Raw genomic sequence first — 15439 nt, forward strand, 5'->3', positions numbered from 1 at the left:
AGTTAATTTAGCCTTAAGTATCTAAAAGTTTTCCCTCCTGGAATCTGTTTGTTTTCTCATAGGCATTAATATACATAGCTAGCTGCAGTTGTATGTCAGTGCCATTTACACGATTGGTAAGTATTATGTGCATTAAAAAAAAAATCAGCAAAACATATAGCATAGACGGTTCATTCACGATACTTTAAAGTACTAAATATCAATTCATAGAATACTAGCATATCACCTATATCTTACAAAAACTCAGTGCCACAAACTGAATTTGCAGAGAAGGTACAGATCAAAGCAGTTGGGTTTAGGAGGGGAAATGTCATATTCAACAAATAATATTACTGGAATGAGAAATAATTGTTTCATTGGTATTGGGGGGGGTACTTAAAAAAACCACACATGTTGTGCCATATTATTGTAGGACAGTTGTCCCCCTATTACAATTGTAAACATACACTGGGGAATTTCTAGATGGTGTTAATGTGAAAGCCTAGACATTTTAATAAATTTAAATGAGTCTGAAGCATATATAGCAATCTATTTTGAGAGTGCTCTGGAGAAATACTTATTTGTATTTGTTTTATAAATATACACATTTATTTTTTATTTAAATTATATAGAATTTGTAATATAAGGAGTATATAATGCCTATTTTCACTTTTCAGTTTTATGGAAGAAAATTAAATTCTTCATAATCCAGCTCCCTGTTCTGGACACTGTGCTCCAATGTGCACATGGAACGAGTTCATCTTGTGTGCACATTCTGTGGCATATATGTAGTCCATTGTAATGAATGGGGATGATTAAGCAGGTAAGAGCCTGCCAGTGCAGTGGTATACATGTTTACACGGAAGTAAGTCTCATTGAATTCACTGAGACTTACTTCCAGATCTGTGCTGATAGATCGCAGGATTTATGTTTGAGATTGCATGAGCCTATGATCACAGTATCTCTTTCATAAAAATGAACAGTGAAATACGGTAAGCTTTCATATTTGTTTGAGAAATACCCTTCCATATTGCAATTAAAGTTGATTGCTCTGGAACCCAGAATGAAGAAGTATTCTTATTCTTTGGAATTCTAGAGTAATAGAGAGAAAGATAGGATCTCACATCTTCTATGACATATGCTCTGCCCATTGCTCACAAATGGTAAATAGGGATGTTCCAGTAATAAACGACATTGTTTGCAATATTATCAACACGATGCAAAATTCTCCATTACTGATTGCTGACCTTAATTTTTTAAAAGGAAAAAAAATGAATTGTTTCGCTGTTTTGTTATTAGCTGCCCTGGGCTCCTTTGGGAGAAAGGGCAAGATTGAAATTTAATAAATAAATAACCCGAAAGGGACAAACCGTCCAAGACCAAGGAAGTAATGTAAATGAAAACTATACTCACTGTCAGGGGGGCATTGTGCAATATAAACCCTATTTGTAGTAAACTATGAATATAAAGGAGTCTTGCTATTTTTCTATATCATAATACTAATATGATCATAATGAATTTATTTAACATGCCATGTTGGAAGTGTTGCCATTTTAAACCATGTCTATGTTATGTAATGTGACTAAGTTTAATATTTGCCATTTGCTTGGGAAGGAAAAATTAAATGTGTAACTGATGGTGGCGGGACCATGTGGCACTTTTAAGCAGTGATCATTTGTATGAATCTACATATTAAAATAATCTTTAATACTGATGTTGCTTGTATTAACTGTTCTTTTCTTCTTTTCTTTTCTTTGCACAGGAAAAAAGCATGCTAAGTAATCAAATGGTTGTTATTCTAAATGAGTAGTCCTGATCTTAGAAAGATGCACAGAAGTCTTGAAATCTACTGCTCAGTATTTACTGGCAGATATATCATCTTTACAGCCCCTCAAGGAGATTTCTTTCTCTTAGAAAGCAATTGTAAAGATCAGGCATGTCATGAGAACCTATCACACCAGGGATGTGATTATCTGACCGTCATATCCCATATTGTCTCTCACACATCAAAAATTGAGCTCAGCTTCATACTTTGATTTAACAGAGCTTATAACACCTTTTTCTAGAGATTTGCTTTTAAACCTAACTATGATTTTTTAAAAAAAAAACCTCATCTTAATATTAGACAATAAAGCAGTAAGAAAAGACAAGTCTAATATTCTCTCAATGTTGCATTTTCATAATCTTAATGGAAGCATGGGAAAATATACAAAATCTAGATTTGCAATATGATGGGAAATTTAGAAAACAGCATTTTCCCCATTATCACCTCAAACAAGTTATAAAATTACTGGCAAATTTAAGATAGAAATGTGTTTCTTCATTTGCATTTCTGTCCCAGCTTTTTCTGCAGGAAGCTCAAGGTAGCATACATGGTTCTCCCCTTCTCAATCTCCACACAACCCTGTGAGGTGGGTTAGGCTAGCAGGCAGTGACTAGCCAAAGTCACCCAAAGAGCTTCATGGCCAACTGGGAATTTGAACCCTGGCATTCCAGGTCCTAGTCTGACACTCTTAACAACTTCACTACACTAGCTCACAGTATTAATACCACGATAATATCCAGTGTCACCCTGTACTAGTGAATTTCATTCCTGGGCCTGCTCCAAGGTATCTGGGGCACTCACGGGGTTTCACATACCAGAGTTTTATCTCTATTCTACGTGCAAGCAAATATTAGGCATGTAGTGAAAAATTACTGTCTGTGCATGGAGCATTTTCTTTCAAACTGGAGAGTAGGAAGTCCTTATGAGATCATGTCCCAAATGACATACAGTGAAGATCACTGCATTATAAAATGATTTTGAAAAAAATAACCTAATTGAACTAATGAACTTTTTAAAAAATCTTTAAAATTAAGACATATGATTTTGTATCGTTGGGCATTGCACTACATATACCATACTAGATTTAAATCAGGCTCAGAGCTGAAAGATTTGCAATCAATCCCCAATTTAAAGCACTGTTTACTTTTATTTCATTTTTGGCTAGTTAATATGCATAAACTGCATTGGATCTGTGCTTTCATCCTTGCCTAATTTGTTCTTTGAGAAATATAAGTCTTTCATGCTTTTCATTTACAGGCACAGGACTGTAATTTTCAAGCTATTTATTCCAGAATGACCCTATTTGCGTGAACTGGCCTATCTGAAAGTAAAGACGTGTAGGAGTGTTACCTACTTTACAGTGTGCTAATAATGGAGACTAGAGCAGTGAAAGGAAATAGAAATGGGAGTGTAGAGTGCATGACAAAACTCTTTCCTTTTTCCTTCAGGAGATATAATTTGGTGGTATGAGGTGGGCACACAAGTTGGTTCTAAAATATTATCCAGAAGAAATGAAAAGATGTAAAGTATTTTTTTAAAAATAGTAATTTGCAGCAAATCTCTTGTACATCCTCACCTGGAGTACTGTGTCCAGTTCTGGGCACCACAGTTCAAGAAGGACACTGACAAACTGGAACGTGTCCAGAGGAGGGCAACCAAAATGGTCAAAGGCCTGGAAACGATGCCTTATGAGGAACGTCTAAGGGAGCTGGGCATGTTTAGCCTGGAGAAGAAGAGGTTAAGGGGTGATATGATAGCCATGTTCAAATATATAAAAGGATGTCACATAGAGGAGGGAGAAAGGTTGTTTTCTGCTGCTCCAGAGAAGCGGACACAGAGCAATGGATCCAAACTACAAGAAAGAAGATTCCACCTAAACATTAGGAAGAACTTCCTGACAGTAAGAGCTGTTCGACAGTGGAATTTGCTGCCAAGGAGTGTGGTGGAGTCTCCTTCTTTGGAGGTCTTTAAGCAGAGGCTTGACAACCATATGTCAGGAGTGCTCTGATGGTGTTTCCTGCTTGGCAGGGGGTTGGACTCGATGGCCCTTGTGGTCTCTTCCAACTCTATGATTCTATGATTCATGTAATCCAGCAGTATCAGTTCAAATGTCTGTTTGGACATAGTAATCATGAACCAAGGAAACAAAAATAAGCCTACTTTTCATAAGCCATTGGGACATCTTTCACTGGTAAGCAAAAAAAAATTATTTGGACTAATGTCAGCAATATATTCCCTTAATTATGTGTAGGGAATCCATTTTTTGAAGAAAAAAATACTATCTACTGTAGGAAAATGTATTGACTTATTTAGACTTCCTTCCTCATTTGTAAAAGTTGGTTTTTAAGAACCTGGAAAAGTTTACTATTCATAAACTCACAAGGCAAAATAGCCATCGCTACATTGTTTCATTAGGGTTTTCCCCCTAATGTGTGTGTTTGTGTGAGCATGTGCATGTGTGCAAACATTGGAGTTGCCACAAGTGCGCTAATGCTTCCCATTTGTTTCTTAGTGGCTCCATTTTGTCTGCAACTCTGCCAGCACTCACCAAGAGTCTCAAGGGTGCACGACTCTTAAATGTTATCTTTTTCTGGGGGAGATAATGGTTTAAAGGACCTGCTATATATTATGGTTATGCTGCTAAACAACAAAATGTTAGAAGACCATCCATGGTTGTTTTAATGAACAAAACCAAAATCTGCCATGTTTCCACAAAGATAACTTCTAGACAGAAAGAGAGGTGAAAATCTCCTGCCAGACCTGTTTCCTAAACAGCTTTTAGTAAGTCAAACCCATCTTGTTCCATGGTTATTCCAAAGATATGTCCCAGAAACATAGATGTAGATGGAAAGCTGGTGTTAAAAAAAAAAAAAGCAAAGCTGCTTTCATCATTCCCTTAGCACACAAAAATGGTGGAATAAGTGTAGTTGTTTTTCTACAGAACTAATATACCTTTTGTACTCAGGTGTTGCCCTTTCTTTTGTCAAAAAGGGCAACTAATGTCCTATCTCACTGATACCGATAATGCAGTCCAATTGAATCAGTTAAGGTTGAATTAAAAAGAATCCTAAATCACTCTGATTTTCACCATGCGGATGTTTGGACAGCTGAGAACCAGATTGGATCAAGCTGAAACATACCATAATTCTGCAAGAAGTCTCCCTGAGCATTCATCATAAACGTACTTGTGTGAATGTTATTCTGAGTCAACATGCACACCATTTGGGTTGCACAAATCAAGTAAATTTAACCTTGATGATACAAGAGCACATGATAATGCATAATAATTCAGTTCTACATTATTAGCAAGCTCAGTCTTGTTAGCAGCTGTTGCAATTAGGTCCTGTTTGCAGGTTTCCACAGGCATCTGGCTGGCCACTGGGAGAACTCGATGGGCCTTTGACCTCATCCAGCAAGGACCTTCTAGCACAGAGGTTCTCAATCTGTGGGTCCCCAGATGTTGTTGGACTACAACTCCCATCATCCCTGAGCTCTGGCCTTGCTAGCTAGCTAGGGGTTGTAGTTCAACAACATCTGGGGACCCACAGGTTGAGAAAGGCTGTTCTAGCATTATATTTTCAGTCATCTCACCCACTACTTCCAGCAATATGGACTGCTGTGAAGAACAAAGGCAAAACTTTAATCTAACCTTTTCAGATATTAATGCAATTATGAGACATATGCATAGTCTTAAGGGTGTAATCATTAGTAGGCTGTACAAGAGTCTTGACTATGTGGCCACAAAGTCACAGATGGTTGACCCCTAAACATCAGTGCAGGAGTAGACAGCTTGAAGACTGCAATTCATAATGTGATCCTGAAACGGCCTGCTAATCCAGACACAAGGTGAAGGAAAGTCCTATCCCTGGAGAAGTGATCAAGTAACAGATATCGTTGCCGCTACTTCAAGTAAACAATTCAAACCTTTATTATTCAAGGTTTTACACAGCAAAAGTGAAGCTAAAAAGCCCAATCTCCTTGTTGAACTTCCTCTATAGCCAATGTGTAACTTGTATATTCTTTTACCAAATAGTTTTCTTGGGAATAACTGGCTAACCAGTATATAGGCGTAAATTAGCCTTAAGCTCTTGCTATATAAAAAAAAGAAAAAAGGGAAGGAAGTGAAACCTCATATTGCAATTGGCGCATAGATTTAATTACAAACTATGTATTGCAGACGTTAGTCCCTGATTATGTTATCACAACACTATGAATAAGTAAGAGACTGATGTTGCATTCTTATTTATACATTAGTTTAACTTCAGCTAATTGAATATTTGACAATATGCTATTCAGCGGTTGCCCTTCTAAATCTAATCTCTTAATATCAATAGATGTATCAGTAAAGACAAACATTAAAAATTAAAAGCTAAATTTCTAAATTTAGCCAAGATATTTTTTTCTACAAGGAAAAACAATTAAGATTTTTTGGAAAAAGTTGACTAAAAGGGATTTACAGTGCTTTCCCTTTTTTCAACGTGAGTTACATTGGCATGAGCATGAAAGATTTGATGAAGTTCTATACTTTGTGTTAGTATTTACAGTTACACTGCTGAAATCTCTGTGGGTTGAAAAACAAGGGAGCAATTCACCAGGGCCCTTAAACCCCCTCCAATCAGTGAAGGCCCCATTAAAACAAATGGGAACTGTACTAGAGCACAATAGTATTTATTTTCACATCCTCTGAGGATCTGTGCAACATTGGAATGAATGAAAGTGGTGCTGGAGAATGGTAGCACTCTTTCACCACTCTCATTCATTTTGGAGGGGTGGAGGTTCTTCTGTTTTGACACTTGAGCTATCTTTCTACAATCTTGTATTCCTAAATGTCACTAACACTTCAGCCTTTTTTGTTTGTTATAGATCTTCAGAGGAAGACATGGTGCACCATCTCTGAACATAACTGTTATGGTGGGATTTATATTCACTGGGGGTGGTAGCAGTGGGTATTAAGGCGTAATACTACTGTTATTTGGCTTCAGATGTTTTACTATAAGAACTAATTGAGTTTCTGAATTAAAAAAGAATCCAAAGATTTAAAAAGTTGACTTATTTTCAACATTGATATTCTTACAAATAAAACCGCTATGTGTGTATTAGAATGCAATCTATGTATGAGTCTTTATTTGTAAAACAATTATTTGCCCTATATTTAATTATAATATTTCTTTATTATTTCCTAAATTTATATCCCACCCTTGCTTCCAAAGGAGCCAGTGAAAAGAGAGGTTTAATTATAAAGCTCAGCACTAAATCTAAACCACCCAAATTAGTTTTGAAAGATTTATTTGAAGTGAAAAATAGAAAAGCATTCCAAGAAATGGTTTAGATCAAATACTCAACATCTTGCATTCATTCTTCTGGACCTAGAGCAAATAAATAAATAAATAAATATAGGAAAGGAGAAGATCCACATTGAGCAGCAACATATTTCAAGGTCCTCAAAAACCACAACAATATAACATCTCATGCAATTTACTACACATTTAGAAAAGTTGAGACCCATGGAAGACACAGCAGGGGTCAAGTGAAATTACTGTCTACCTAGAATGACCCAATGGAAATGCATAACAGTCTTGGAGAGGCCCTTGAAGCAAGGCCTAGAACTACTTAAGTATTGCGTAGGGTCAGTCTCACCATGTGAGAACTACAAGTAGCAAAAATCTTCACAATTTATTAATTCAATACTTTGCACTACCCTGACATTGCCATAATCGGGATACAGCAGGTACATATTCCCATGGTCTTGTCTCCTAGGCTGATTGCTCCAAAAACAAGAAAGCACTTTGCCCCCATTTGTTGTGTGGATCGGAGAGGCAGAAGGAATATTCAGTTTGGTACAAGTCTTTCTTCAACACTTGAGTTACGCTTGGCTTGTGAATGCCAGTGTTTTGAGTATGTGAAGATGCAACAATTGAATCAACACTTTACGTATAAGGTTAAAGTACTGAATGGATGTCTGCCTGCAAGACTGAATCCCATGGGTTCTGACTGCTCAGTTTCTGTTCAGTAAATAATAATGATAATGATGATAATGATAATAATAATAATAATAATAATAATAATAATAATAATAATAATAATAATAATAATAAATTTTATTTCTATCCCGCCCTCCCCAGCCGAAGCCGAATAGACTTGCTATGGGATGTATTTGCCTTTCAATGCATGTTTCTTGGCTGTTCTCCATGGAGCCATGTTGGGGCCCTTTCGAAGACTTTGCTGTGTCTGTTAATAATTCTCTCAGTGTCTGAAAATCAAACTGAGCATGTTTTGAAAAAAGTATGAAGACACCCACTGCAATAAACGAATACAATATGCAACCCTATAACTTCACCAAGTTGCACTGTTTAGATTTAAGGAAGATGAATGAGTTAATCAGGTAGGTGTTTGCCGTCTCTGTAACCAAGGAGATAAATTGTGATCAAATATAAAGAAGATTAATTTGGACGGCCCCTTTAAAGCATTTTATAGAAAATGGCATTCTTAATTACCTAATCAGCTATAAGGGGAATTGTAAAATTAGGTAGAAGATTAAAAATCTGCCTGATCTCAAACTATCTATGCATGTCCTGATTTCTCACAGTGGTCTTGCTTAACAGCAAAGCGGGATTCAGTGGGAAAGCAAAAAGCAAAACATGATTTGTGTGCAACTACAGCACTTCTCACTAACAGGGGGAAACAGGTGTCTAAATTACTTGCTGGTTTCTCTGGCTGACATTAGGAACACAAGTCATCTTCTGTTAATATATATTTGATGCCCACTTTTTACCACACAGTGGGCTGGATCTAGCCTACCTATGACCCACAGGATATTTTGCTGATTCTCCTTGCTCCTATGTTCCCTGAAAAAATACTCCATAGCTTTGGAAGACCCTCCAGATCCGTGTGAAAAATGGCTGTAGAGGAAATGGGTAAGAACTGCCTCCATGTCTCTTTCCTATATCAAGAGAATTTGATGGATTTCAGTTCCTTCTGCGAATAATAATTACAAGAACAAAAGCATCTTCTTGTGAGCCAATGTACAAATTACTTTCCAAATAAAAGATAGTATGGTTTCTCTAAAATAAAAAAGCAGGGCAGATTACAGTATAAGAATGCTTAGAATCATCCATTTTGTAGAATCATAATTGTAAAAAGTTGGAAGGAATCCTGAGATTCATCTAGTCCTACCCCCTGACAATGCAGGAATATGGAGCTGGATTGAACCTGCAACCTTAGTGTTGTCAGCACCACACTCTAACCAGCTGAGTTATCCAGGCTGACAAGATCTCAGAATTTGGCTTTCAGTACCCAGTTGAACAGAAAATGTTGTTGTTGTTGTTAGTCATTCATTCATAAAATTTCTATACCACCCTTCATCTGAGGATCACAGGGTAATTTACAACACAAAAATACAAGCAGTGGTGCATGTTCCATTCATACCCTGGAGACATTTGCTCAGAAACTTGACTTTCTATTCTCCATGAAGGCAAGTGCCCAATTTTTGTGTTAAGTTTCCCATTTCATGGAGTATTGCTTTGTTCTGTGTGTGTTTGTGGAGGGAGCAAGACAGTGTGGAAGCAGTCCACTTAAATCTTGAAAAGGTATCATGGGTAGACTCCAGAGCAGGTCTGCTGTTTATTTGTGATAAATTTAAATCAAAGTTTAAAATAATTTTACATATCCATGGTTAGAAATATGAATATTGTTGTATTAATTTTATTTATTTAACTATTTATTTAATAAGTTATGCACCACTTGACTGTAAAGCAGTCTACCAAAATAGTCACATTTGTAATGTTGGAAAATTTGTATGTAATATTACTAATATATTTACTCATAGTACACTCATAATGTGCAACATTGGTAGGATAATTCATAGTTTTAATTATTGGCTTAAGCAAACATTTTAGCAATTTCAAAGAGCAAATAGAATGGATTGTATCCAACACTGCAGTTCCATTCAGGCAACAGGCACAATGGAACTTCCTCTTTGTCTTGCTCTTTGTTTGTGACACCACCACCACCCCACACCAACAAAATCTGCTCCACAGAATTGGGAGACCCTTCAAAGCAGATTTTGTGGGCACACAATAAAGGGTGACAAGAGGAAGGTCCCATTTCATGAGCAGAAATTTGCTTGTACAGTGTTGGATGCAACCTCTTGACCACAAATACTAGTGAAAGGCATTTAAATGGCAATGCTCCTCCATTTCATAATCGCCTTATGTTATTTTGAGGCAATAACCATAAACAAACTTGCTTCTCCTGTGCTGAGATCATCATCTGGCACTATTTTATAGGTGACCCAGCCTTCTTAAGCAGAGCAGGAATGCTTGGCCAATGTCTTCCTTGATGCCATTTCAGTGACCCACTGTAATAGTTGTCTGTAGTCTGTAGATCCATTGCACTTTGTTTCTAATACAATCCCTTTGTCTAGACACCTAATATTCACAACTATTCTGTGGTCAGGTCAAAATGAGACAGCAGTAGCCAATAATGAAATACAGTTGCTTTGTGTTTTTTTGTGTTTTTAAAAAAATATGTTTTATTAATTTTACAATATTGCTCCAATAGCAGTCTCGTTATAACAATACCAATTTCATCCAATTAATACAATTATTAATGCCAATTGTTCAAATGTCAAATAATACAATTTAATCAAACTGGCCTCCCCACATGCTAGATTTGATGGCTTCATTCTACCTTTTTTGTGTTCCAGAGTCTTAATAATTTCCATTCCATTCAATTCAGATACAATAATTCCTTATATAACAGCTACAATCTTGTGATTTCATTTGTGTTGGTATATTAGGTAATTTATAAAGTTTAAAGTAAGGAACTCTAACTGTAGTCCTTATTCTTTCCTCCATGTGACCGTTCCCCCCCCCCCCCGATGTTTTCTCATCCATATATGATGTTATATCCTTCATTCCTACAACTGTTGATGGTTTCCATCATGCCTCGGGAGAGGCAGTTATCTCACAATTTCCAAAAGTTACTGCGCTTTGTCCTGTGATTTGGCTTCTAGTAAACAAGCCATTTTTGCCATTTTTCCAGCCTAGTAGAACGGTCTGAATCCAGACTGCAGATAGTTAATCCAAAAGCTTCTATTCCTGCAGCTGGTAGACTCCTTTCCACCCTGCCACAGATTTATGGCCAATTGTCCTCATCTTGAACACATTCCTTTGTGGATAATGGAGGTTACGGAGGGCTTTGCTCTGTATTTTCAAAATGTAGCACCCCCCTCTTCCCTCTCCGTTCCTTTCTCTCATACACACACTTCCAGTTTTGTTAAATTCCATATTTATATCCCAGTTTCTTCCATCCTCACTTGTATAGATATTTACTTAATAAAACTTGCATTCCGGGGAGGGTTGCCATATCATAAATGTAGAGAAAAACTTTAATATAAGGAAATCGTGGGCTCCCCTCGCCCCCATCGTCTCTTTCACTGAATGAAATCCCCTCTCAATCCAAACCTTTTAAATCCTTGTAGCTGGGTTGTTTTCATAGTTTCTTATCTCATCATCTCTAGCCTGAGCCTGCAGTTTAATACAATTAAAAAACCCCAATTAGCAGGATAACCTGTGCTTCCAGAAATGGGATTGGGGGGTCATTGCAGCCAGAGTGCTCCATGCACCCAGTGCCTTTGCCTGCCCTTGCATTCCATGGGGAAGCGAGTGCCAGACCGCCAAGCAAACAGTGGGTGAGAGCCAGGTTCCTCTTCCAACTGAAGAGGAATGCAGAAAATGCAATTTCTCCCATCATTTTCTAATTATCTCCATCTGTCTCTCTCCACAGTGTTGGGAGAGGCGTTCCTCCCCTGGCACACAGGAAACAGGAAGTGAAACACACTTGATTTGTGGCATGGTTAGAATTCAGGTATGGATTCATAGATCCTCTGCAGCCTACTCCCATCTCTAATCTCTTGGCAAAAAGGAATCATATAACAATACTTGTGAAATTTATTTTGAAAGACTTTGAGTTTTCATCTAGAACAAGGGTAGCACACAGACAGAAAGGTTAGAGCTATACTAGAACTAGGAGTAGAGGAATGAAAGAAGAGTTAACTAGATAGACGAAAGTGTGCATGGCAGCAAATGGTGGATACCAGCTTCTGGGTCCTGATTTCTGGATGCTGCCAAAATCTTACCAAACCTTGCCTGCAAACATGAAATTTGGATACTTGCCACATTGTTAAAGTCTCAGAATGCCATATCCTCCAGTGAATGTGAAATTCAGTGTCTCTACAATGGTCCAAAATGGAAGCAATTATCAAAGTGGGCAAGGTGACTATGACAATTTACCTTTACAAATTTCCGAGGCTGATATAACTAGTTGCTTCTGTATGTGTTGCCACATCTGCTGTGTTTCTCATGCTTAAGAAAACAGGGATGCACTTCAGATTTCAAAGTGTATAGAAGAAATTAATTGAATGTTCGAAAAGGAAAGTCATAAAGTGGGATAATACAAAGTTTATATGATGGGGCCGCATGGCTGCATGTGCATGTTTTCTAGGCACATCCTCCTCTCAACATAAAATGGGTGGGATCATCAAATCCTAAAGAAGAGGGACTTCGCAGTCCCAGTCAACATCTGAGAGAGTTATATACCCGATACACCCTGGAAATTATGGCAAACAGCTTAATTCAATCTCACACATAAACTACAAAAACTCCCCAAAGGATCACTTATTCTAGGCCAGGCATTCCCAAGCTGTGACCCTCAAACCACCAGGGGGGTACAAGCTTCATTCAGGCAGCCCACGGCATGTCTGTAAAATTACAGTTAAAAACCATACAGCACCCACCACAATGCATTACAATTGCTACAGCAGGCAGAAACATTGTTAAGCAGTGCACCAAGACCCCCAGCAATTTTCAAGTGCTCTGTGGGGAGGGAGGAACTTGGGGAGCTAATATTGGGCTTTAGGAGCGTCAATGTGTTAGCACAGCATAGTAATGCCCTCTCCTGGTAGATATGCCCCAATGTTTACATGTACAGAGTGTCTTTCTGGAAAACCATGGCCCTTTCTTTAGTTAAAGGTAAAGGTAAAGGGACTCCTGGGGTTGCGGTGCTCATCTTGCTTTATTGGCCGAGAGAGCCGGCGTACAGCTTCCGGGTCATGTGGCCATCATGACTAAGCTGCTTCTGGCGCACCAGAGCAGCACACGGAAACGCTGTTTACCTTTCCACTGGAGTGGTACCTATTTATCTACTTGCACTTTGATGTGCTTTCAAACTGCTAGGTTGGCAGGAGCTGGGACCGAGCAATGGGAGCTCACCCCATCAGGGGATTCGAACCGCCAACCTTCTGATCGGCAAGCCCTAGGCTCTGTGGTTTAACCAACAGCACCATCTGGTGATAAAAAAGGGACACACAATCCAATCAAAATCCAGCCCTCTTAAGTCCCACTTATTTAAATGAGTTTAGATCATGTGCCTAAAAGAAATGAAGACCCCCAAAATCATTGGAGTGTCCCTGGATCACTGTTTGCTTGGGCAGGATTTTGCTCCTTGTTTTACTTAGATGCTTCATGGTGGGACCGTGGGGAATTGTGTATCTTAAATTGGGTAAATAACTATGAGTTCATAGAATTACTTTTATCCTAATACAAGGATCTGAGGCATATGAACTGGTCCATCATGCATTTTGCAAGTCTGATTTCAACATTTTCTGAAGGGGTCATGGATGGTAAAATACTAGGACTTGAAGTTCTCATAAGCCAAAATTTGGTGTTGTTTTCATTATTGGGTGGGTGAGTGGAGGGATTCTAGGGTTATATCCCAAGCTTGAATGACTGACATGTCATTAGCACAACTGATGCCCCCTCTGTACCCTCAGTTCCCTGCACCCCCTGCACCATTAAAGGAGGGAAGCTCTAGTTGCACAATAATATTCTTTCCCAAATGGAGGGTTTTCCCTCTCTCACTGCTGTCCCTGTGTCATCCAATGCTGCTCAGAAGAGCCCCTAACCTCCCTGAAAGTGGGGTGTTGTTGTTTTTTCTCCAAATGACAGCAGAAGAGAGGAGGGGAGGGGAAAGATCAGTTGTGAACCTGGTCTTCTGCAGCCTTTGGGAACAACCCATAGTCTTTCAAGGATTGAGAGTTGGCCTTCAAATTAAGTGATGGGGCTACTATACTTCAGGTGTAACTGCCCCTGGTAAATTGCACTTTAATTCATTTCAGTAATCTTTTGAATGTTTCAGGCTTCTCTCTGTACATCATACGGCTAATTAATCCAAACGAAACATCATCTACACAAGCCCCTTGAATTGTTTCAACACTTATTGGCTGTTTCAAGATGATAAAAGAAGAGTAACAGGTTAAGGAAATTACCATAGCAACCATATATACTGAGGATCACAACACAGTGTCCCTAGAGGGCAAGGGAGAAGGCCTTATTCCTAATTCAGGATAAAGAATGGTCAAGAATCCGTTTAAAAATATAGCTAGGGCATTTCCAAAATACAAGGCAATAACAAAGTAAACTGTTATTGATTCCGTCTCCAGACCACAGTCCTATAACACATTAAAATATTTCAAACAATAAAAACTACAGAATCTACAGTTCCTGATGGAAAATTAATTTCACTGCAAGCTCCGACATTGTGAAGTGTTTCAGAGTGCAGTGATGCGAAAAACTAACTTGGCTGATTTCAGAGGAATTGACCCAATATTCCTTGGCAGTTTACATTCAGTGCCATGGATCAGTCTAAGACAGCCTCAAAGATGAAACAAAAAACAAAAAAAGCTAGCCGTTTCCCCTTGAGGAAAACACTTGGCAGTCTGGTTGAGACTACTGAAATTTAACCTACCATACATATCAGAGTCTATTCTTTCCAAGCCTTTGAAGATTTCCTTTGAGTAGGCTGGAGTAGCGTTCTATCTTCCTTTTTGTTCTTTAGATCCTGGGACTTTGCATAACATACACAAATAAAACTCGTCCGTCAAATTAAGCTGCATTTGTGGCATTTTGCTGCCTAGGCTATATAGTTCATTCTCTTTATGTTTGAAATAAAAAACTTTCAAGAAAATACGTTTTTGAAAGAAATAAAGAACGTTCTGAGGAACTAACCCAATAGGTTTCCTTCAGCTACTACTACCCCACCTCACAGATCTGAGCGCAGAAAGTAATCCACATATCATGAATGACATCAAACCATTTTCAGTGAGAAAAATCAATTTCAGTTAGGTTATTATTTTTCATTCTACAATTGGAGCTAAATGTATTTAGATCAGAGTCTTCTAAAGAGATATTAGAAACTGGAGAGGGAGCTATGTTTAGCTGCCCTGAGCATTGTCACACCAGATGAAAGAAGCACTTAAGGATGTCTGTTGTCTTCTGGACATTTGGAAAGATTACAACCAGTGGCCTAGTTTCAAAGCCCCTTCAAGAAAAATAATAATAATATATTCTAAACGTATGTCTTCGTTACATGAAGTATAACTTGCTAGATTCTCTCATTTGTTTTGCAGCCCCTTGCTGTATATTTAACAGCATAGTTTCCATTCTGATTCAAAGGCTATATTAAATGATAACAGTCCAGGCCTTACATGTCTATTTGGCAGTAAGACCCTTTTGTGTTCAATGTGGGTATAGGATTGCAATCCCCAAAGCAATCTTTACTCTGGCCAGACAGTGATGG

At 38.2% G+C, this 15439-nt stretch overlaps 1 protein-coding gene across 1 annotated transcript in view; it reads left to right on the plus strand.

Annotated features, from left to right (window-relative positions):
* NOVA1 (NOVA alternative splicing regulator 1) overlaps positions 1–1693 on the plus strand; it is a 143874-nt gene extending 142181 nt beyond the window's left edge. Inside the window, exon 5 of the mRNA XM_083743535.1 lies at positions 63–1693. Coding sequence (XP_083599661.1) covers positions 63–188 — 126 coding nt within the window. The 3' untranslated portion in view covers positions 189–1693. The remainder of the gene's footprint in view (positions 1–62) is intronic.
* Positions 1694–15439: the final 13746 nt, after the last annotated feature.

The sequence above is a fragment of the Podarcis gaigeae genome, assembly GCF_964106915.1.
Source record: "Podarcis gaigeae genome assembly, chromosome: 1".
NCBI classification, from domain to species: domain Eukaryota; kingdom Metazoa; phylum Chordata; class Lepidosauria; order Squamata; family Lacertidae; genus Podarcis; species Podarcis gaigeae.